Source organism: Phyllostomus hastatus, unplaced genomic scaffold (genome assembly GCF_019186645.2).
Source record: "Phyllostomus hastatus isolate PE091 unplaced genomic scaffold, TTU_PhHast_1.1 phas_contig_147, whole genome shotgun sequence".
Taxonomy (NCBI): Eukaryota; Metazoa; Chordata; class Mammalia; order Chiroptera; family Phyllostomidae; genus Phyllostomus; species Phyllostomus hastatus.
The window spans coordinates 9,891,535-9,914,739 of record NW_025333603.1 but is presented as its reverse complement, the minus strand read 5'-3'; the positions used below and the strand labels follow the sequence as shown (position 1 = coordinate 9,914,739).

The following is a 23,205-nucleotide window of genomic DNA, read 5'->3' as shown; positions in this document are numbered from 1 at the left end:
GCATAAATATTGAAAGGGATATACTCCATTGTTAGAGGCCAAATGGGATGGGAGATATGGGAAAGGCCAGTGTGGGCTGTGAAAGAGTGAAAACAGAAGTGGGACCTTCTTTTCCTACTGATTCTTAAGTTAATTATTATGGACTAGATACTGTGTAAGTATGTGATGTACATTATCACAAAGAATCCTCACAATCACTGCATGAGGGTGATATATGGGTGAACTGAGATTCAGAGAGGTTAAGTGGTTTACCCAAAGTCCTAGCTAGTAAATTCTGGAGCTATGATTTGGACATAGGTTTATCTGACTTCAAAGCCTTTGCTTTTTATCAGTGTCACACTACTTCGGAGTTGGGCCTTCAGTGGCTGCAGTGGCTACTTTGAGAATGAAAGCCACGTGGGGTCTGTGGTTGTGGAGGCTGGAAGGCAGGAAGAAGGTTGTCTGTGCTAAAAAATCACGCCTCCTTGCAGGCTCATCCTGCTAACTCTGGTCTCATTCCTGGCTTCAGTGCCCTCACATTAGTCAAGGATGCAGGTCTTCACCTTGGCCTGGCAACCCAGCACCAGCTCCACACTAGGGCTGTCTTGGCTGGGCCTGGGCAGCCCAGGCTCCTGTGAGCCTTCTCTCTCAGGGGAACACCTTCTGAGGATCCTCCCTTGGTGCCTTCCCTCTCTCCCGCCCACTTCTGACTCTCCCCAGGTCCCATAAAGGTATATGAGAACATATGAAAAAGCCCTGCTGACCCTCCTACAGGGGAAAGTACGCAGGGGAGGGTTTTGTCACCACATCTCTGACAGTGTCTGCTACAGGCTCGGCCTGTGATTGTGGGGACTTCTGTCCCTGAGGCTGTTCCTGTCTTCACGCTCTCCCTCACACCAGAGGTCCCCAGATCCTGCCCACCTTCCTCTTTAACTATTCCCCAATCCTCCTCTATCTTTGTTTCCCTAAACTTCAGCCCCTAAACTTCGGTTGTTGTTATCTAATATCCAGGTTAGGGCACAATCCCCTCACTGGGCTCCAGGCCTGCACACTCCCCTGTTTTATCCTCCACACACAAATGCGGGCACTGTCGGCTGAGACCCCTTCTAGGGTTAAAGGCTCCTCTTCTCCACATCTATCGACCTTTTTAGACTTCCTTCTCCTTTGGTTGTTTTGATTACAGGGTGTAGCCTGGATTAGAAAGTTAGCCTCACTACTATAGGCACAATGCTCTTGGTCAAGTTACGCAACCTGTACATCTATAAATTGGAGATAATGGTAGAACCTCCTGCATAGGGTTGCCACAAAGACCTGGTTAAGAAAGAAAGAAAGAAAGAAAGAAAGAAAGAAAGAAAGAAAGAAAGAAAGAAAGAAAGAAAGAAAGAAAGAAAGAAAGAAAGAAAGAAAGAAAGAAAGAAAGAAAGAAAGAAAGAAAGAAAGAAAGAAAGAAAGAAAGAAAGAAAGAAAGAAAGAAAGAAAGAAAGAAAGAAAGAAAGAAAGAAAGAAAGAAAGAAAAGAAAAGAACTTATAACATTGCCTGGTGCACAGAAAGCCTCAGGAAAATGCTCAGGGTTAACTGTCATCATCAACTTGCACTGCAGTTCTCCTACATCAGACCACACTCCAGTCTTCTGACTCACTTGGTTGTTTCACAATCTCCTGGAAAAGGTTATTTAATAACTGGGGCAGGTTCAAAGTGGCTACATGTTCTTTGGTCCTGCTCCTTTAAAGAGATAGGGTCTGGGTCCCTTTTCCTTAAATATAGTGTGACCTGTGACTGTATTGACCAACAGTGTGGCATAGGTAACACTATGCCAGTGCCAGACCTGCCCGTCCATGTCTGTCTGGTCTCTGGGAGCCTTGACCCTCCATCCCACTCCGCATCTAATAAGTCTGATTACCCTAGTGGAGAGGTCACCCAGGGAGACCCTGGGACCTCCTAGCCAGGCCCAGCTGAGTCCAGCCCTGCAGCCATCCCCACCAAGACACCAGGCATTGGAGGGAATGTGTCTTGGCGACCCCATCCCAGCCCAGGCGCTAGCTGAAAACTACGGAGTGGTCCCAGTCAGCCCTCTAGGGAGCGAAAGAACGACACTGCATTAGATAACTGAGCCAGTGACCAAGGGGAACCTGGGCTTGCAGAGAAAGCCTGCTGCTCCAGGTATTTAAAAACACATTATTAAACATCTTAAATATTTAAACGTTATAAGTGCATTGCTTTGCATAGCTTAAGCTGCAATCACAAATTTGATAATATACTTTTGGATCCTCTCAACTCATGAAACAAACATAAAATGCATATAAAACAGTTATTCAGATTTATTACTATGTTCTCATTTACATTTATCCTAAAAGCATCACTTCCATGGTTTATCTCTTTATTATTACTATACATACTTTTATACCTCCTTAGTTTCTTAGATACTTATTTTGATTCCTAGCCAGCATTATAATAACTTTCCAAATTGAAGAGAAAAGTAATACTGACTCGGACCAGAATCTGAGTTACCTACCGATCATTTGATTCTTGATTGGGCTTCGAACAGGAGGAGCTGGTCAACAGACCGAGCTGCCTCTGTTTGGCTTAATCTTCACTGGCTCCATCTGTAACATTTGCAGCCTGAGCTTTTCTTTCACACAGTATCCAGTCCTGGTGCACCTGGTGTCTCTCCCCCAGATTTCACACATTGCAAGTCTCACTTGGCCAGTGCTCCCCAACCCATGGTCCTGTAGTTGTGACATATGGGTCTGGTCTGTAAGCATTATTTAGGACTTCTAGATAACTTTCGTTATCTTGTAATTAGTGAGGCCATGTAGGGATTTAATAGGAGACCAGGAGCTGGGCCTGCCTGTTTTTTCTCCTCCCTAAGACGTTCCGCTGATCCACCTGCTTGGTTATTGGCTCCACTTTGCCTGTGGGATGCCTCACCCTGGGGCTGGTCTTCTACTTGTTTGCTAGCAAGACCAGCGGTTTAGATTCTCAACACAGTTCCTACCTTTCCTACAACTTCTTGGCTTACTCATGGTACCCTGTGCTTTTCTTTCCTGTTCATGTAGCCAGAAACAAACACATGACAATGCTTTATAAGGACATATGTTCACCAGAAAAAAAAGTATCTGTACCTAAACATTCTCCAACTTATTGAAATAATAAAAATGAATAGATCTTATCACACTCACCTTTTAATTATAACTTCTATTTTTGACACTTTGTATTGACTCTGTTTAGTGTCATTAATTCCCAGCCTTTCATTAACTTAACTTGTTTTTATAAACCATATTTCTTCCTCTCTCTCTGTCTGCTTTCTTTTTGATGTTCAGATGATCACTACTTTGCCAGTGGAAGGTGCTTGAAGCTGGCTGCCCTGTCTTCTTAATGCCACACTGATATCCTACAAGACAATCTCGTTTTCTGGCAGCAGCAGGATGTCCCACAAACATTCAAACTTTTTTTCCCTCCAGGACACAGAACAACCTGTCCTGTGAAGCACACTGCTTCTTTTCGGTGGAGAATGGTATAAGAGACCAGGATAGGGGCACTAGGGGGGAAGATGAGTCCTGGTGTAGGGACTCTGGCTCTTCTGTTTGGGTCTTATGTGATGCTGCCACATGGGGACAAGAAGGGCTCATGCTTCGGACCCCCAGGGTTCTGATGTGCTGTCGGGCACTGCTTTCCCCTCCACCTGAGTTCCCTTGATTTCTCAAGCACAGCAGAGGTTGTCCATAACTTTTGATTGGAAGGTTCAGGGAAAACAGAGGGGTCATTCAATAGAAAAATAACATAATCTCTACTATTTGTGGCTTCCCTTAGAGCCTAAGTCCATCCTCAGATCACTTTTAAAGCATTCCCTGACCACCTCCCAGTCCATCTCTTCAAGGGAGGGGCTAACTCACACCTGCCCATCCCTGCCCCTAGCAAGGAGCATTTTGGACCAGTCACTGGAAGTCCTGATGAGAAGGAATTTCCTCTCATTCCCAGCATAGGGGCCAATCTTGCCAGCATCAGGGTGGATGGCTGCCGGGAGGTGAACAATAGGAATGTCCACTTCCTTATCCTTATAGGGGTGAGGCCTGGTCCTAGGTGCTCCAATGACAATCGCATCCCAGAGCAACAACTGGACTGAAGTCAGCATGCTCCCCGAAGTCTGGGTCCTTTAGCTTCATAGCCTGGGAGGGCACCCATAACTGAGTTCTGTGTGAGCCACATCCAGCCCAGCCCAGTGAATGGCTGTTACCACTAGTCCTACAGGTGTCACGCTGGCACACCTTTCTGGGTGTGCAGCTTAGACAATGTGGAAAACTGTTAATAAATAAGGATGCATGCACATAAGTGCAGTGAAGTCTAACTGATACAAAGCAAGGAAAAATTTATCTTTTTTTGTTTTTAAAAACTAAAATCTACAGAAACAGTGCACTGACCACAACCACATATGACAACTTACATGGCTGAATATCTACTTCAAGCTACTTAGATGCTCCCCAAAAAGGAATTAGGGGGCACTTGCATTATAAGATATCACTAAGTGGTCAGTTCTTGTGTTTCCCCATAGGCAGCATCCTATGTAGATTTAAAAAATGTGATGCAGTCCCACAACTCCAACTTTAGACATTACAAAAGGATATGCAGTGGGAAGTTTCCTCCCCACCCTTGTCTCCAACCAACCACCTGGCCGCCTCCCTCTAGAGCACAGGTGGCAAATACAAGGCCTGCGGGCTGAATCCAGCCCTCCACCTTGTTTTATCCAGCCCGGCATCTTGTTTCTACCCAGCAGCAGCACGGAGCTCCTTGCCCCTAGTTAAGGAGTAGTTACATTTATACAGTCCTCAAATTACATTCGGTCCTTTGAAGGCAACCGTGAGGCTAATGTGAACCCCAGTGAAAATGAGTTAGACACCCCTGATCTAGAGAGTCCAGAGGTATTTTACCTATTTGCAAATGAGTGAACACACATGGTCTTCCCCACTCCTTTGAAAAACATGGTTCTGTACCTCACCTTTTTAACCTACCAATGTATCTTGCAGATCATTCCATAGTATCTTACAAAAACATTCTTTTCCATCCCAGAGGATAGCATTGAAGAATATACCTCAGTATATTTCACCACCCCCTTGAGATTAACATTTAGTTTGTTTCTAGTTCTTTACTATTACAAATGATGCTACTGTGAATTTCTGTATGTGCCTGCATGCATGTAATTGCATCTGCAGAATAAGCTCTCAGAGAGGGAGCTGCTGGGACACAGGGTAAGTGCAGATGGACTCTGAGGTTGCCAAACTGATTGATTTCTTTCATTTGTGGCTTCTCAGTTATATCATATTTAGAAAGGCCATCCTTGTTCTGAGATTATACAATCATTCTCCTTCTATGAAATAAGCCACTAAGAGAAAGGCAAATACCATATGATTTCACTTATATGTGGAATCTAGTGAACAAACAAAATAGAAACAGACTCATAGATTCAGGGAACAGACTGACAGCTGTAAGAGGGGAGGGGTTGGGGGCTGAGTGAAAAAGGTAAGGGATTAAGCAAAAAATTCTCATAGCACAGATAACAGTATGATGACTATAAGAGATGAAGGGGGTTGGGGGAGGGAGGAGAGGGTAGAGGATAAATGGGGATGGAAAGAGGCTTGGCTTTGGGTGGTGAACCTGCAATACAATATACAGATGATGTGTTATAGAATTGTATGCCTGAAACCTATATAACTTTATTTAACCAATGTCACCACAATAAAGTCAATAAAAATAAAAAAAAATAAAATAATTCTTCTTCAATGTTTCATGTACCACTTTTAGTTGTTACATTCAAATCTTTGACCCAGTTGAATTTACCTGGGAGAGCAGCTTCCACCCTATCGTCTCCCACATCTTCCTGGCTCCCCAGTGCCCCAGGTGCCCCACGGCGGCACAGTGGCTGAGATGTTATGGTTCCCACTGCTATGCATTCAGGAGGCACTGGCTGTGTCCATGGCAATGGGCAGACTGGCTTGTGTTTCTCAACCTTAAACCTGCTGGATCTCAGGGGACCTTAGAACCCTCTGTCTGTGGAGAAGAAATAGTCCAGAAGACTCCACAGTCTCAAATAAGGAGTTTTATAGACTATTCAGAGAACGATTTTAGTTAGCTTTATTCTATTTTTTCCATTTTTATTTTTCTCTCAGATTATTCTGGCAATTTGGGTGTTTATTCTAGAGCTTTAATATAAATAAAAAAACTATTTTCCAAGATTTTAGGAAATAGAGAAAAGAACAAGAAAAAGAGAGAAATATTCTAGAACAATCACTAAGCATATTTGAGTCTTCTCTCATAATCTTTCCCCACATGGATCTCTATTTTCACATAGTAGTTGGGATGATACCTCCTGCACAAGTTGAAACCTATTTTTCTACACCCATATGGTTTACAAGTGTGTGATACATTATGATAACACATTGGTATGCATTATTTTTAGGGCTGTAAGTTATTCAGACAGAAGGATATGCTATAATTTACCAGTCAGCCCTCCACTGCTGGGCAGGGAGGTTGTTTGTACATGTTTGTTGTTATATACAGTGATGCACTGAGAATCATGTGCATGAAGCTCTGTACACATGATAATTACTGCAACCAAATTTAAAAACCTGGCCTGAACTTCCAGACAAAAGTCTGTGTTTCTGGAGAAGGAGAAATGATAGTTGAGAATAAGCAGAAGACTTGCTTTCATTCACATGGTTTCCTCAGTGGTGCTACAGGTTTCTCTAGTAGAAGAACCCTGTATGGGCCCTTCGATATTTCTGTTGCTCATGAACTCTTTGAAGTATATAATATCCATGGAAATTACAGTTAGCATTGAGTAGAGAGAGAGGGAGCTGGAAAGAGGAAGGGAAAGACAGTGAGATCAAATGTTAGGGAAAGGTCTACTTTGAACCATATCCGTAGCTCTCCTGCATGTTGTAGTTTCCTATATTAAAGTCTACACCTGGAACTTAGGTGTTAGAGAAATGATGATGTCTCAAAGCTAGGAAACTCAGGTATGAGGACTCAGAGATATGCCAAAACACCGTGGAGCTGGCCAAGGCACAGATGGGCTGGGCTGGACAGCGGTCAACTGCTCCTGGGTTGGCTCATCTCACCAAAGGACTCTAGGTGGCGCTGTGGCTGCAAAAGTTTTGGGTTGAGGAATTTTGGCAAAGCTGTTGGGACTCTGTGAGGGAGGAAAAGAGGGAGAGGAACAAAAAAGAGGAATAGTGGACTGGAAAGAAGGAAAGCAGGGTGAGAGAGAGAGAGGGAGGAGGAGGAGAAGAGGAGAGCTGGGGAGAGAGAGAAAACAAATAACAGAAAGAAAGAAAGAAAGAAAGAGGAAAGAGAGGTGCCTCAGCATGAATGAGCTTGGTCCAGAAGAGATGAAATAAGCTGAGGGTTCATTCATTCATTCATTCATTCAACAAACATTTACCAAGGACCGCACTATACGTGATATTTTGGTAGATAATGGAGATAAAATGGTGAGCTGAGCAGCTTCATTCCCAAGGTCATGTGGCACAGGAAAAGTGAGAGTGACCAACATTAATTAGCCCACACATGAGTAAATGCTGGCATACTTGAGGTGGGCCCTGAACAAAATAATGAGGACCTGTGAAGGCCACGATTAAGGAGGCAACCTGGTTTTGGAGGATTGTCAGAAACCATCACCAGGTGGGAGGTACAGGAGGTGAGATTTGAAGGTAGCCAAGAGTAAATGAAGGGAGAGAGGAGGAAGAGGGCCATTCTGGGTAAGACAGAACATGTGCAGAGGGCTGTGGTGAAAGGAGATGGGGCATATTTGAGAAACTGAAAGGGGAATTGAGGCCCAACCAGAGAGAGGGAGACAAGGTCCGAGAGAAAGCTGGAGAAGAGACAGGTCCTGTCCATACAGCACTTTATCCACACTGGAGATTTTGTCTTTATCCTGAGAGCTTGGAAATGGCCTGAAGGCTGTAATGCAAGGCAGGAGGCATACCTTTTGGAGATCACTCTGGTTCAAGTATGGAAATGGATTGAAGGGAAATGAGTAAATACAAGACTTGTTGAGAAACTATGCAGTAAAGAATTGAGTTGCTTCAGCTAGGTAGTGATGTAGAAATGGAGGGGAATACGTGTGTTCAAATGTTGAGAGGTAAAGCTGATAAAACATGATCAGAGAGTAAGATGATGCCTACTGACCTTCGCACCTGGAGGGATATTGTTGCCGTCATTGAGACTGTGAGTCTTGAAGATGACCAGCTTTGGGGGGGGAAATTGTGAGTTTGATTTTGGACACATTTGTAGGGACAATCGTTCTCTCCTCCTGGTTTTTCTGTGTTCACTCATGGAATGGACACTCCTACGCTTTCAGAAGAGTCAGGAAGAGAAGCTTTCTCCTCTTCTGCCTCTTCCCTTAGAAGGAAGAAAAGTGACTTATCTGTTAGTGAAATCAAAACAACCAGGTGTGATTCTGCCACCTTCTCCTTCTTGTTGGACTCTGCCTGTCTGGAAGCTTCTACTCTGCTCTTTCATATGGAGAGCACGTGGGGGCAAGTTCCCACCTGCTCCTACAGGGTATCTGGAAGCCAGATTCTCTTTGCTCCCAATATCGTGGCTCAGTGGCTATGAAGATGTGACTCTGCAGACTGTGTTTGTTCAGTTGAGTGGAGCATCCTAAAGATCTGAGTTGGGATACATTTCAGGAAGGATTGTTGCTACATATTCCAGCAGAATTTTCAATCCAGATTCACCAGTACTAAAGCTGCTATTTTTATCTGTACCTGAGTCATATGCCTTTCTTTAGTTGATTCAGAATTGGAAGAAAGGGGGTTTGACTTGTTGCCTTGGTGACATCTAATAGATCTGAAGCTTGGAGAAGAGGTCCGGGCCAGAGAGGTAAATGTGAGTTTCTAGTCAAGAGATCAGAATGGAGGAAAGAAGAGACCCTTAGTCTGAGCGTTGAGGAACTCCAGCATTTAAAGGCTGAAAAGGAGGATGATCTTGCAAAGCAGACAAAACAGGAAGAGTAGAAGTAAAGTCAGGGGAAGGTAGTGGCACTGAAGCCTATAGAAGAGGGTGTTTCAAGAAGGAGAGAGTGGCCAACAGGGGCACATGCCTGTTATTTTTATCGACAGGGAGGCTATCGGTGACTTTAGCAACAGCCATGTCTGGGAGGCTGATGGGGGCTGTGTAAGCCATATTGCAGTGGAGAAAGAGAATGTGGGAGGTGGAACAGGGACAGCCAGTATAGGCAGCTCTTTTGATAAGTATGTGGGAGGTGTAGGCGTGGACACTTTGTCATTCTTTTTGGTTGCCCATAACTCTCACCTCTTTATGTTTGGGGAATTCCCTACCTATGAATCTTGCCAGGAGGCAGAGCCCCATTCCCACTAGATATGAGGGAGATGCCAGGTGTTTGTCTTTCCAACTGACCTTGAGTTGAGATGAGCACAAGACAAGGTCTATGGGAAGCATTGAAATCTGGAGTTAGAGAGGTGCAGGAGGAAGGACATGGAGGGATGTTTCTGGAGAGCAACATTAGCTGTAAAAGGACGAGTCCCTAGGCCAGCAGGACCAGCAGGGCTGGTGATAGTGTGAGTGGGGCTCGATGTGGCACCAAAAGAAAGGCCAGTGGTTGTGGTGGTTATAGAAGCATACCCACACTGATCTCTCCATCTTCCTGGCAATCTGTAAGCCAGCCAAATATCTGTCTGTTTATCTATCTATCTGTCTATCTATCTATCTATCTCTCTATCTATTTACCCATCCATCTGTCTATGATCTATCTATCCATCCATCTGTCATCCATCCATCCATCCATCTATGTTCAATCTATCTATCTGTCTATCTATCTATCGACCATCTCCATCTTTCTATCTACAGATATGTAACTTGGAAATCAACTTTAGGTGCAGTCTAGGTACTCAAAATGAACTTGAGATACAGTTCAATGAACTTTGAAAATGCTCATGCCTGGGTAACCACCATTCTAATCAAGATATAGACAGACACATTAAATGCTCAAAGGTTTCCTTAGGTCACTTTGTGCTCCACCACCTCTGGTCCCAAGGGACCACTTCTTAGCTTCCATGTTATAGATTAGATTGATCTGTTCTAGGATTTTATATAAATTCAGTCAATATTTTAGTGTCTGGCTTCTTTCATTCAACTTAATATTTTTCATACTCATCCATGTTGATGAATGTTTATTTGTAGTTTGTTCCTTTTTGCTGCTGAGTAGAGCTCCCCTTTATGTAATATACCACCATGTGTCCATCCACTCACCTGTTGGTGAATATTAACATCGTGTTCAGTTTTTGGCTGCTATAAATAAGGCTACTCTGAACGTTTGTGTGCAGGCCCTTTTGTGGACATATTTCAATATCCAGTTAATCAGTTCCACTTTTTTTCTGTGCTGTGGGAGGGAAGAGGCTCTGAAGTCCAGGTACAGGGGTAGCTTGGGCCAGGGGCAAAGCAGAGCCTCAAGTGGAGCCAGGGGAATAAGGAGAGGATGGGGTAGGTGAATATGTAAGTACGGTAGCCAGAAGTTGAGGGGGCTTTCATCTGAGGGCTTCGTGCAGGGCCAGAAAGAAAATTCTCTATTTCAGATTCCATCGTGTTCTGAGGAGCATGTATTATTTTTCTGTGGGTCCTCAGGGTATAGCCGGGGACTGACACAGGATGCCTCTGAGATCTGGCTGATGGTCCAGTCCCTGAGTTGGGGCCTGGAGGCCAGGCCTCCAGTTTGTCTGTAATTATGCACATCTTGTTAAAACATGTAACCTTAATTTCAGCACAAACAGACCTTTTTAACATTCACACCACAAACATTTTTGAGAGTGGGCTCTGAGCCAGTCAGTGGGGCCGGAGCAGTCAGTGAACATGCAGAGAAAGCATGAGCTCTGGGAAGCCTGCGTTCCAGTTCCACTGCAGCTGGTTAGTGGAGACATCGGGCACGTACAGAAATCTGTAATGCAATGCCAGGTCATCAATGGTAAAATGAAGAAAGCTAATATAGGATAAGGGATAGAGCATGCCCTGGGGCAACATTTTATGTGGGATGACCAGGGAAGGCCTTTGAGAAGGTGACATTTAAGGAGAGATGTGAAGAGGGTGAGAGGCAGTCAGCAAAATAAGGGGGAAGAACATTCTGGGCAGAAGGAATAGAAGGTGCGAAGTCCTAACACTTAAAGATAGATACTAGGGAATTTCAAGCAATGATAAGGAGACCAACATGGTTGGCATAGAGCAGACAAGAAGAAGAGGGTAGGGGATGATGTCAGAGAGGTGCCAGGATCGGGGAGGCCATAGTCACCAATGGTGACTTCCTTCTGAATCGGATGGGAAAGCACTGGGAGTTCTGAGCAGGGGACTGTCATGATCTAATTTACATTTAAAAGGATCACATGATCTTATGGAGTATAGACTGGGGTTTGTAGCATTGGGGAGGCTGGAGAGATGGGGGTGGTCCAACACAGGGTAGTAGCGGGGGCGGGGGCGAGAGTGGTCCATTTTTGTGTATATCCCAATGACAGAAGTAACAGGATGCAAAGGATGCAGGAGATGAGGGGAGAACAATCAATCAAGATTGACTCCAAGGTGTCTGCTGTGAGGGACCAGGTTTTGAACATGGTAAGTTGGAGATGTTTTCTGACATCCAAGTGCAGAGGGCCTGGTTGCAGCTGGATGTCAGGGTAGAGGCTGGACTTGTTTGTAGCTTTGGGACTCATCACGGAGTATTGAGAGCCATGCAACTGGCCAAGGTCACCAGAGGAGTGTGTGGGGGCAGAGAAGACGCCATTTAAAAAAATTTGGCTGCCTATAAATGTGATCACAGAAGTCAGTGATGTAAACTAGAAGTGGGCAGGTAGTATAGTGTGATGGGGTGGGAGGAGAAGGAGGGCTCTGCCTGGCAATCCCGGAGGCTTCTTTGAAACACGGAGTCAGGCTGGGGGCTGGCAGTGAGTAGATCTGGACAGGGCAGAGTTCTAGGATCCAAAAGGTGGGGGCTGAGGCAGACTCTGGTTAGAGCTTATGGACCTTAATTTTCATTCTTGCATCCACTTCCTAGCTGTGAGGTTCCAAAAAAGTTCCCTCATCTTCCAAACCTCAGTGTCTGTGTCTATAAAACAGCCTGTAGCACTGACTTCTCAGCGCTGTTGGCGGAGTGTGTGAGAGAATCACGCCCAGCACAGTGTGCGGCAACACCAGGAAAACCAGGGTCCTAAGGGGGCAGGTGTCAATAGATGGTTGATCCTGGCTGTTTCCTTGTGATGATGCAGTTCTCTCTGGACTCTAGAATCTGGACACTAATGGTCCACCCAGCTCAGGCATATCCACACAACACCATCTCAGATTTCCATTTTGGAAGTGTTTGGGCCAAAACCTGGAATGAAAATCAAGTAGAGCTACTGTGTTGTGAACACATCATAGACAGACACATCTAGTTCTGAAGCTCCACATCAGTGACTTCTCAGATGGGTCCCCTGTGCTCCTTACAAATGAACTGGTAAGAACAATTACCAGGGCAGTGAGGACAGGATACTTGGGATGGTCTGGTTTGCATTCTCTTTCACTTTGTCCTGCCTGATGCTACTTGAGTGGCCCACTTCACTGGCCTTGTTTCCAAATATAACCTTCTGATTGATCTGGTTGGATTAGGTGAGGTACAAAGACACAACTTCAATTTCTTTTCCCAACCTCTCTTGGCCAACTGAGTAGAAGGTCCCTCCCCATCCCTGTATGACCTCTTGTGTAACTCCAATAGCTTTCCCTGTCACTATCAGGAATTAAGAGTTTGCTCTTCGTGTGTTAAAACCTCTCATCTGATCAAGATCAATCTAAATTTCTCATCAAATTCAAAGTGTTTGTTTCCCCTCCCTATTCAGGAGAAGCCCTGTAATCTCTTCTCCTCACTGGAGACTGCTCACGGCTCCTGTAAGGCTGGGTGGGGAGGCGACATCAGGGGAAGGACAGCGGCTTGCTCCCTGTGGCAGCTGTCCAAATGCTGGCTCTTCCTCTGGTTGAGAACTTATGTAGGTTTGTTTTTCAGAGCCACTGAGTGTCTCCCTGATGGGGCAAAGCCCTCTGTGGCTAGCATCTTCCAACTCGCCCACAGCTCCTGCGCTGATAGTCCGTCCATTCCTCATTGCCCTCATCCCCCTGAGGTCCTCTGACTCAGTCCTCCCATAGGTTGGCTGGTTGGGGAGGGGTGGTGTATGGGCTGCCGAGCCAGCTTAGCTTTTCCTCAGCAAGTCCTGCAGGGGTGGTCTGGCTTCCTTCTTCTGAATGAGGACACACTGTCTTTAGCTTTGGGGCCTCAGTTATGACTTGCAGATACCAGGAAAAGTTCCAAGTAACATTGTGTTACACTTCAGTTCCTTTGTCTCAAATGCTCAACTTTTACCTTAAGCATAGGAAAGTGGTTAAGTGTGCAGGTCCTGGACTTTGACATTGGCTGGTGACCACAGGCAAATCATCTAACACCTCGGAAACTCCATTCCCTCAAGGTAAAGCAGGGATGATCCCTGTTTGTCTCAAGGGTGTTGTAAAGATTGAGTTGTTCTATATACGCCTGATGGCACACAGCAAGCCCTGGATAAATGGAAGCAGTTATCTGTGCATTTCTGAGGAACCCTTACTTCCTTCAAGCCAGACTGGCGTCCTGGTCCCAGCTCCCTCCTGCTATTTGCCTGGCCTGCAGTGCTCTTTTTGATAATAATGCTTAGCATACCTTGAGCATTGTTGTTTTATTTACAACTCCCAGCAATCCTGCAGGATAGATATTATTGTCCTTCCCATTTACAGATAACAAAACTGAGACTCAGAGAGGTTGAGTTTCTTGCACAGGGTCAAATAGCTTGCAAACAGCAGAACTGGGATTTGACCCCCAGCTATCTAATTCCAAAGCCTGCACTGTGTTCTACCCCTCACATTACTCCCCTATCCTGCTCTTGGTCCTGTCTCTTTGTTCCCTCTGCCAAGAGTTCTTCTGCATTCTATGGACAGAATAGAGCATCCTTTGGAGTGAAGTCACTTCCTGATTGGGGTGAACTCTGGAAGTGCATCCCTCACTGCTCCATATAATGACACTTCCTGTGTTGCATCATAACCAATCCCCACAGCAGTTGTTTAGAGGTAATGTGAACTCTACCCACTCCTGTCTACTACTATTTAAGCTACATAAAGTTGCATTTTTATGAAAAGCATCCAGGTAACCTTGATTCAGCATCTACCTGGTGTCCAACTCTGCATTAGTCATGAAGGGGAAGGTGTTTTCTGATCTTAAGCCTAGGATCTATATTGAGAGATTAATTATGCAGAGATATTACCAGCAATGCCAAGAGACATGTAGTAGACACCCATGAAAGGGGATGGGGAATTAGTATCCCAGGAGCTCAAAAGTGAGAGCAGCCTGGTGGCTCCATGTGGTGTGGTACATGGGAAGGTGAGGCCTGGGAGAGGAAGTCACAGAAGGCAGCCTAGAAGATCTGGGCCTGGTGCTGAGTCTTGAAAGCTGGGGAGAATTCAGATAGGAGAAAGTAAAGAGGACATGTTTGGTGTATTTGCAGCAAAGGGCAAGGAGGTGCCCAGAGAGGCAGAAACCCAGCATGGGTGCAGGAATGTGTTCTTCCAAAGCAGCCTCTCTTTTACAACCATGAGCCTCTGTGCTCCCTGCTTGGGGGATTTTTATGACCCCATCCATCTGTTTGTAGTCAGCCTCAGGTTTGCTTTGAAATTCAAAAGCTGAAAGGGAAATGCTATATTGGAGCCAGAGCAGCAGGCTGGGCAGCTGTCTCTGAGAAGGAGGGAGCGGCCTCATGGAGCATAAACCACAGCAGGCAAGCACCTCTTCTCATTGGCCAGAGTCCCTGTGAAGCATGGGACCAGGAGTGCTTGAAGGGGTGGTGGATGAAGAGTTAGTTCCCTTCTAACTAGGCTCTGAGCTGGCAACCTGTGTGCCCACTGGCAGGCAGCCCGTGAGGGTGCCGAGGTCCAGTGTGGAGATTCAGGGGTCCTTCAGCCAGGGCTTCATGCCTGATCCAGATCCATCCTGCCTGTGTTTGTTGCTCTTTCCTGCTCTGGCAGGCGCGCCCGGGCCTGCTGTTAGAGTTGGCTCAGCCCTCCATGCCTCCTGAATTCCCTGGCCCAGCTACCATCCCCTGCATTCCTTAGGAGCCTCAGTATCCCAGAGAGACAAGATTTTTTTCCATCTTCTCGAATGAAAGACTTTTAGTGACAGTCATTGATCAAATCTAAAATCCACAATCTGGATTTCCAAGTCCTGCTCTAGACCACTACCTCCCCTCAGCCTCACATCCCCTAAGACCTCCACCTGGTTAATCTTTGCTTGGCCACAGACCCCCCTGTAGCACATCTCTCTGAGTCCTCCTTACCTGACATTTATGTAGCCGCCAAAAGTGCGTACCCACCTCCTCAGGAAAACCCACCTGATGGCTCCCTCTAACCCATCCTGTCCATATCCCACTCTCCATGGCTGCTCCTCCTGCCTCCGATTCCAAAGTCTGCCTGGGCCTGTTCTCCACACCACAACCAACCCTGTGCCCTGGCTGTGCCTTTGGTCTCTGTTTAAAGACAGGCTCTGATTGAATGTGTTTGGAGAGCTTCTACCTTGGAGCTGGAGCTTCTCACTCTGTCCTGGAGAAGCCAAGTGGCCCCTTTAAAAGACAGCCAGGCTGCTGGGCTCAAGGCGGCAGCAAGTTGGTGAGCTTCAGCATTTGATGTAAACTGACTTTTTAGTGGGGGTGGTTTCAAAGCTTGGAAGCTGAATTTAAAGAGGTTGGAGGGTAGAGAAAGACCTTGACATTCCAGCCTGTCAAAGCTAGAGGGCTCTGTGAAGACCATCTGCTTTAACCCCTGTATTTTTTTTTTTCAAATGGGAAATTAGATCTCAGAGAAGAGCTGTCATTGGCCTAGAGCTGTTCATAAAGTCAGTGGCGAAGCAGGACTGGAACCAGTGTGGGGCTGGAGCTAGCCATAATCTCCCACTTACCCTGTTTGGGGTCCCTGATGAAAGTTGGGGGATTGTGGAAACCCAAGGCACAGGCTCCTATACGTTTTCTACAACAGCAACCATTTGCATTGATGCTGACTTCACATCTGTGAAGCACTTTCGATCAGTTGTCTCAGTTAATCACCATTACTACCCATAAAGGAAATCACCCTCATCCCTATTTCCCAGGTGAGGCTGAGAAGCCTGAGGGCTGAGTGATGTGCCCAAGGAAAGGCAGCCGGAGAGTCTCAGGCCCAGGCCTGATGCTCTTTGCAACACATCCTGTGGCCTCCCTACCGCTTAGAAGGTGCTCTTCTCTTTTGGAAAGTCATGCAGAAAAGGCTGGAAATATCCTAGAAAATAGGATTAAAGGGTTTTTGCTCCACATTGCAGGGCCTGGCACCACATCTTGGGACTTCTCAATGCTTGCGATTGAGAGAAAAGCTGCAGGGCAGGGGCTCTCAGCCCTTTCAGGCCCAACATCCCACTTCATGACAAATATTCTACGATGCCCCTTTCTGTGCTGGAATGAAATTTATAGGTACTATAACACACCTACACATACGATTAGAAATCAATGTACTGCCCTTACTATAAGGAAAAAGAGAAGTGAAAGGAAGACAGTTTGTGGCCAAGCAACACAGTTTGGTGTGGCAGCGCTGGGGTGGAGCGATGCGCTGGCTCCTTCTGTTGAGTCACCATGACGGCAACAGCAAACGTGGCGAGGGGCAGAGGTGTGTCGCTCCGATGCCTTAAACACACAAGCAGTGTCGTCTGTAAGGTGGCTCTCAAAGTAGCGATAGCTCTTGGTCAAGTTTGATACAAACCCAAGTACATTCTTCTCTCAATGAACATGGCACTTGCATTCCTGTAAGATGCAGTGCATTCTGAAACTGAGAAAACAAATCCCTTTGTGTTTGCATAGAATGGTTCTAGGCTCAGATAATTACAAATGCTTTTTCTCCTCGAATGAATGTCTGGCAAGGCATACAAAAATTGTGCAGCTTGAAGGCTCATTCTTTCGGTGGGACTTTTCACAGCCCTGGCCCATGGGTGTGCTCCGTCCCAACCAATGTCTGGAAGCCATTGCTGCCCCCCCGCCACCTACCGCCACACCCCAGATTTTCAAAACACCCTGTGGGTGGTGGTCTTAGCCCCGTTGGAAAACATGGATTTGGAGGTTTTCTCTGAGAAACTATGTATGTAAGAGGGAAGGCACAGGCCTGTGCTGTACAAAATTTGGTGCTAATCTTGGATAATGCTTAGTCTTCAGACATAAGGTTGATGAGCGAGGTATTAGTCACACATCTTCTAACTTAAAGGCTCTGTTCACTCAGGGGAGGGAAAGACGAGTAAGAGACCTGGTCTCTGCGTCCATGGCAGACTGGCCCTGTCTGTTCTATTTTTAAAGGGTGATAAGACATACCACACCCTCATGTTCCCAGTTACTACATATGGGTGGGGAAGTTGGACAGTGAATAAGGCTGGTTGGAAAAATTGGATTCATTTGAAATATGGAGCTGGAGGAGAGTTCTCCAGATACCCTGCACCCCTAGAAAGAGAAATGAGTGGGTCCTAGAGCAAATTAAGCTTGAAGCATTGTGGAGGCGAAAGGAGAAAACTGTAGGTGTCCTACTTTGAGCTCATCGTGAGAAGGCAGGGTTCTTTGGAAAAGACAGTAATGCTGGGAAAAACAGAAGGCAGCAGGGAAAGAAGAGACCAAACCTGAGCTGGACGGACTCCATAAAGGAAGCCACAGGCGCGAGTCTGCCGGAGCTGAGCAGGGCTGCTGAGGCGGGACATTGCGGACGTCACTCATTCATAGGGTCTCCAGGAGGCAGAGCCAACTCAGCGCAAGACATGCCACACACACAAGACATAAAGAATCTTTAATCTAAGGCTGCATGTAGGAGGTGTAGTCTGGACTTCAGAAGAGGTGTAAAATGTGAGCCTGGGGGACCAGGGTTACTTCTACGAGGAGGTTGAATTAAACTAGGCCATGGAGAACAGAAGGGCAATTTTCAGGCAAAAATGGAGAATGGACAATTAGCCCTGGAGGAAAAGTGGGGACTGATAGCTGAAGCCAGTAAACTGGGGGTCAGCATAGGGAACCCCAAGTAGTCCTATGTGGCTGGAACATGGGTTTGGGGGGACTGAAGGTGACAGGTGGCTGGAGAAATTGGCTGGGCAGACTGCCGAGTGCCTGGGCAGTAGGGTCAAGGGGAAGGTAGGAAGGAGAAGGCACATGTGCTTTCCGTATCAACTCTGTCTTTGACGAAGGCCCAGACCCTTCTGGGAACCATTGCACATGGTTCCTGCCTCTCCCACGAAGCAGCAGGCTTGGGGGACAAGGGAGGACTCAGTTCTCCAGCTGGGAGCTCAGTGCAGGGCACAGTAATTTTTGTTGAACGAATGAATTTTTTTGAACAAATCTGTGCATGCCCATTTCTGAACACCAGGTTAGGTTGCCTGCCAGCTCAGGTTTGGGGAGGGGAATGTTTTGGAAGCTGAGTTGAACTGGACTCTCTGGCCCAACACCCTGTACCCAGGGGAGCCACAGTGGGCTGAGGCCAGAAGAGGTGCCCACGGGTCAAGAAACCAGGGTTCTACCTCTGCCTCACATGTGCCAAGATGCCTTAGGACAGTTTCCCCTTGATGGTCCCTTACCTGTTCCATGAGGGGCGGAGCCTCAAAGGCCAGTCAGGTCCTCTCTATCTCCCACATTGAACCTCTCTCCTTCAAGTCACCTGTTTGGGACTTGAGGTCACAGCCTGAGCAGCACTACCCCCTGGTGGCAGCTGCCAGATGGCACCCTCCAAGTCCAAACTGCAGAGGTGGAGGGTAGGGGGAGCTTCTGGTGTCTGTGCCTTGGGATCTGGCTCAGGTGGGTGCCTTAGAGGGAGTGGGGAAGGACAGCTTTGCAGTCAGTCATTGTCAGGGCCCTCCTAGGGGTGCTGCTCATGCCTGCCCACTCCCAACCATCATCACAGGGAGAGTCCTGGGACCATGTGACTTCACATGTGATGTTGCTGGGCCTGGGCATGGCATGCGATGGGGAGCAGCTGGGCTTCTTCATCATCTTCATCATCATCATCACTGCTGCAAAGGACTTGGAGCACCAGAGTTCTGCAAAGCACAGGCTCATCCTCTTTATCCTAAGTCCTCACGGCGGTCTGTGGGGCTGGGCTATCCTCTCCCATTTTGCTGATGGGAACACTGAGATGCAGTGGGAGGATGAGACTGGGTTCTCACATCAGGCTTTTACACTCCATCGTGCTACTGCCAGAGCCCAGCTTCCTGCTGCAACCTTCCCCGAATCCTCCAGGTCAAAGTCAGTTAGGTCTCTTCAGTTAGGTCCCCAAGGATGCACTGTTTAGACCCCTGGGACAGTGGGCACATCTTGCCTACCCAACCTTTGGAGTCAGTACAGACTCCAAAGTGTGAAAATAAGCCTTCCAGAGCCAGGCTCACCCCCTCCTTGGCACCTCCTCCCTTCCTGCCCTAGTTTTGGGCGCACCCACCCCTCACGCTCCTCCACACGGAAGCCAGGGTGATTTGCAGACTCACAGATCCATCGTGTACTATAACGCTGGCATGGTCTGACTTCTATTAACATGTTGCAGACATTGCTCACAGCACCATGCAGGGGTAACTTCATGTAATTGCAGGGTGACTGAGAAACAGAGAACTCGAGTGACATGTTCGACGTCACACAGTTGACCTCAGGGGCTCCCGCTGCCTTCCTGGTAAGATATCAACTTCTGCACATGGAGAGCAACGAGGCCCAGGCCTGCCCCTGCCCACCAGTCCAGCCACATCGCCCTGGCCTGCAGGCTGCGCTTGGCCATGATGAAACACTTGCAGGCCTCCAGCCACGTGGCTGGTTCACAACTCTTCGCCTGTACAATAACCACCAGCATGTGTGCCGGGCCTTGGTTTCCAGGGAGTTTTACATTCACTACCTCATCAAAACCTCATTGCAGCCTGTACCAGAAGCACTTTTATTATCCCCACTATAGAGATGACAGAAATGAGGCTAAGGCCCGAGGTCCCCGACCACCTATGACCTGGCTGAACCTGGAGAACATTTGTGCGAGAGGGTGCGGGGGAAGGGCTGCTCTACTGAATCCAGGGAGCCAGACAGACCTTGGAAGCACCTCATGTTTTCAAGGTGCCCTGGGAGGAGGACCCTGCTTGCTCCCAGACCTGTGCCTAGAGGCCCATCCATCTGGGCCCCTCATCGCAGGCCCCAACCTGCTCAGTGAATCCATGCGGAGTCATCCTTGCTCTCCACAGATGCTGCTATGCTCTGACTCCCCTTGGTCCTGACCCTCCTCCACCTTGACCGTCTCTTGTCTGTGTTTTTCTTTCTCTCCACTTAGGCCTCTTCTGACTGCTCTCCTCCATTCTTTTCTTTCTCTCTCTCTAGAATAGTCTATCTGTCTCTCCCTCTGTCCCTCTCATCCTGTTGGTTCCCTCTCCTTCCCTGAGTGCCCACTCTATCTTTCTGTGTGTTTTTCCTTCTTTTCCATCTATCTCCTCCTGCACCCCTCTCCCCACCCGCTGTGTTACCTTCCTGCTCAGCCCCTCCCACCCTTTCAGAGTCCCAGGGAAGGGAAAGTGGTAAGAACTAGGAAGGAACCTTCTGGGAAGCCTGGGAGTCTCCAGTCCTTGCCTGGGGGCTTGTCTTCAGGTTGGAAGTTTTATCATTCCTCTTTTGTGACTGATCAGGAAGAAATGGAAACTACAAAAAAGAAAACACAGGAACTGTTTTGCAAGCCCAGAACTGACATAAAACAGAGTATTATGAATATTTTCTGAAAATAATTTCTTTTTATGATGCAGTAACAGTGGCCAGCCCAGTCTGGCTGGCTCGCTGGCTGCCGTGAGCAGCAGCTAGAGGCCCCCACCCTCATCTCACCCAGCCTGCCCTCAGCCAGGCCAGGGTGTTTCCTCTGCTTTGGCAGGTAGTGACGGGGTAGGGGGCTTCCTGCAGATTCAGTGAGCTCTGGAGCTCCTGGATTCCTTAGCTCATGGAAACTCAAGGCCGGTCGGTATTAGCTTGCTATCTCTGTCCACCTGCAACTCAGATGGCCCAGATGTTCCTGCTCCAACACACCTGATGAAGATGATCTTGGACCCCTAGCTCCATAGCTGGGGTCCAAACCCTCCCAGAGTCTGTGATTCCCTAGCACTTACACTCTTATGACCTTCTTATTCTTTTGTTGAACTTGACGCCTCTGCTTCACCCCATGTAAACTTGGCCATGAAAATCAGCCCCTTCCATGGTCACTCCTTGTTCCAAATTATCACCAGCAATGGAGATTTACTGGCGGCTGGGAGAGCAGCTTGAGCAAGGCCTCTCCTGGCACTGGGAAAATGACAGCTGACTGCAGGTTTTCTCCCCACGGAGCAGCCGTGGTCCACACCTCCCTCAGTTTCCCTCCTTCTTCCTGGCTCCTCACTTCTCTTCTTTCCTTCTTTTGCCTCATTTTCAGGAACAAAATGACAAAATTCCTCTCCTTGGTCATAAAGAGTATCTATCCATCCTCTACCTCCTTTGAGAAGGGAGAAGGTAGTTTTTCTTCATATCTCAACCTCCCACACGAAGATGTTGTTCTTTTTCAAAGGAATTTTAATGAATATAATTTGTCCTATCTGCTTCCATGCAAATAAGGAGCCTGAGGTCCAGAGAGGGCAGAGGGCACAGAGATGTGAGATCAACCAAGAGAGAGACAAAGACAGAGGGAGACAGATGGCAGCCAGCCAGCCTCTGCCCTGGGGAGGGTGTCCCTCCTCCAGCAAGAGTTGCACATATCCCCTCTTGGAGAACTCACTACTTCCTTGGTAGCATGTCCCAGTTTTGGGAAGCTCTTCCCCACCTCCCTGTAGCTCCCCCCATGGGCCCAACTCAGAGCTCTGAGGCTGTATAGGGAAGCCTCTGGTCAGGGGCAGCCCACGGAGATTTGGGGCTGAGATAGGGGTGCCCCTGAATCTCATGATCTAATAATGTCAGATGGGGCATCTGGTTTCTCCTCAGAAGAGCATCCTAGCAGGGCCAGCCCAGAGCTCAGGGTAGGAGGGCTGGGCCAGGCCTCCCAGGTTAGGTGGGGCAGACACTCCAGTGTACTAGGTATAAGGCACAGACACTTGAGTGTCTCTTCCTGCCTCCCACTGCCATATGCAGAGTAGTATGTCAGGGGCCCTGAGGAGCCCCTGGTCCCCTCAGCCACCCATTCCTCTGTGTTTGAGACCCAATTCCTGGGCCATAACTTCTCCAGTGGGCACTGGAACCTAGGACTGCTTACCCCAAAGAAGGCCTGGCTCTCACTCTCCCACTGAGCTTGCAGGTGGGTAGGTGAAAGAAGCCTTCTTTCCTGAGAGCAGCTGGTATCTTTGGGGCAGAGAGCACAGGGTCACAGGCCATAGCAGGAGTCCTTATTCCATTGATGTCAACCCTGAAGACCATCATAGCTGGGTTCCCTGCAGATCCCTTTGTCAAGAGTTGGTACGGGGGACAAAGGTGTGGGCCAACTTCAGGACGTGGGAGTGGCTTGTTGCACTGGGCCTCAGATGTGTCCAGAGCTCACCCTGGTCTGTGAAATGGGGATGCCAATGCCTCTCTGCCCACCTCACAGGACAGCACAGCATAGCTGAGTTAAAGCTAAGAGAATGGGGTTGGACCTTGACTGTGTAGATTCCAGGCTTGGCTCCAGCATTTGCAGGCTGTGTGATCTGGTCAAGTTCCTTAACCTCCCTGTGTCTCAGTTATGTTAACTGTAAAATGGAGGTGTGCAAATGAAATGATTTAAGACATACGTGCTCGGAACGTTGTCTGGCACCTAACAAATGCTCCATAAATGTTAGCTTCCAGTTGCATTATGGCCTTTATCTGAGGGGTAGGTGCACTGAACTCAGCCCACTTCACTTTTAGTAGGAGCCAGCAAGCACTCACTAACTGAGGCCAATGGCTCACCTCTGGTGAAGGCTCTGGGGTTTCAGAACACAGAGACCTCTCCCACGCTAAACTTCTCAGTGACCTGCCCATCTGCCTCAAGTCCCAAGGAGGGTAACCATCACAGGGCCTCTAAGACATGCTGGTGTCCCCCTCATTAGTGTTTTAAAAGAAATGAGGCTCAAGGTCATTTTTGTGGTTTATGGAGCTCACTTAGGTTGCAGAGGGGAGAATGGACCAGAAGAGACATAGCTGAGGATGGCAGTGGTGCAGAGG

At 47.6% G+C, this 23,205-nt stretch overlaps 1 protein-coding gene across 4 annotated transcripts in view; it reads right to left on the bottom strand.

The window, feature by feature from the left end:
- Window positions 1-23,205, bottom strand: part of TRABD2B (TraB domain containing 2B) — a 253,527-nt gene that overhangs the window by 20,460 nt on the left and 209,862 nt on the right. Inside the window, exon 8 of one of the 4 annotated variants that reach the window (XM_045857727.1) lies at window positions 20,589-20,718. The exons of 2 other annotated variants lie outside the window; for them this stretch is intronic. Coding sequence is in view for 1 of the 2 variants with exons in the window: in XM_045857736.1 (XP_045713692.1) it covers window positions 20,664-20,718 (55 nt within the window). In the remaining variant the exon portion in view is untranslated. Of the gene's footprint in view, window positions 1-20,588; window positions 20,719-23,205 lie in introns of those variants that run through there. One more of the 4 variants, XM_045857736.1, reaches the window with a different exon arrangement.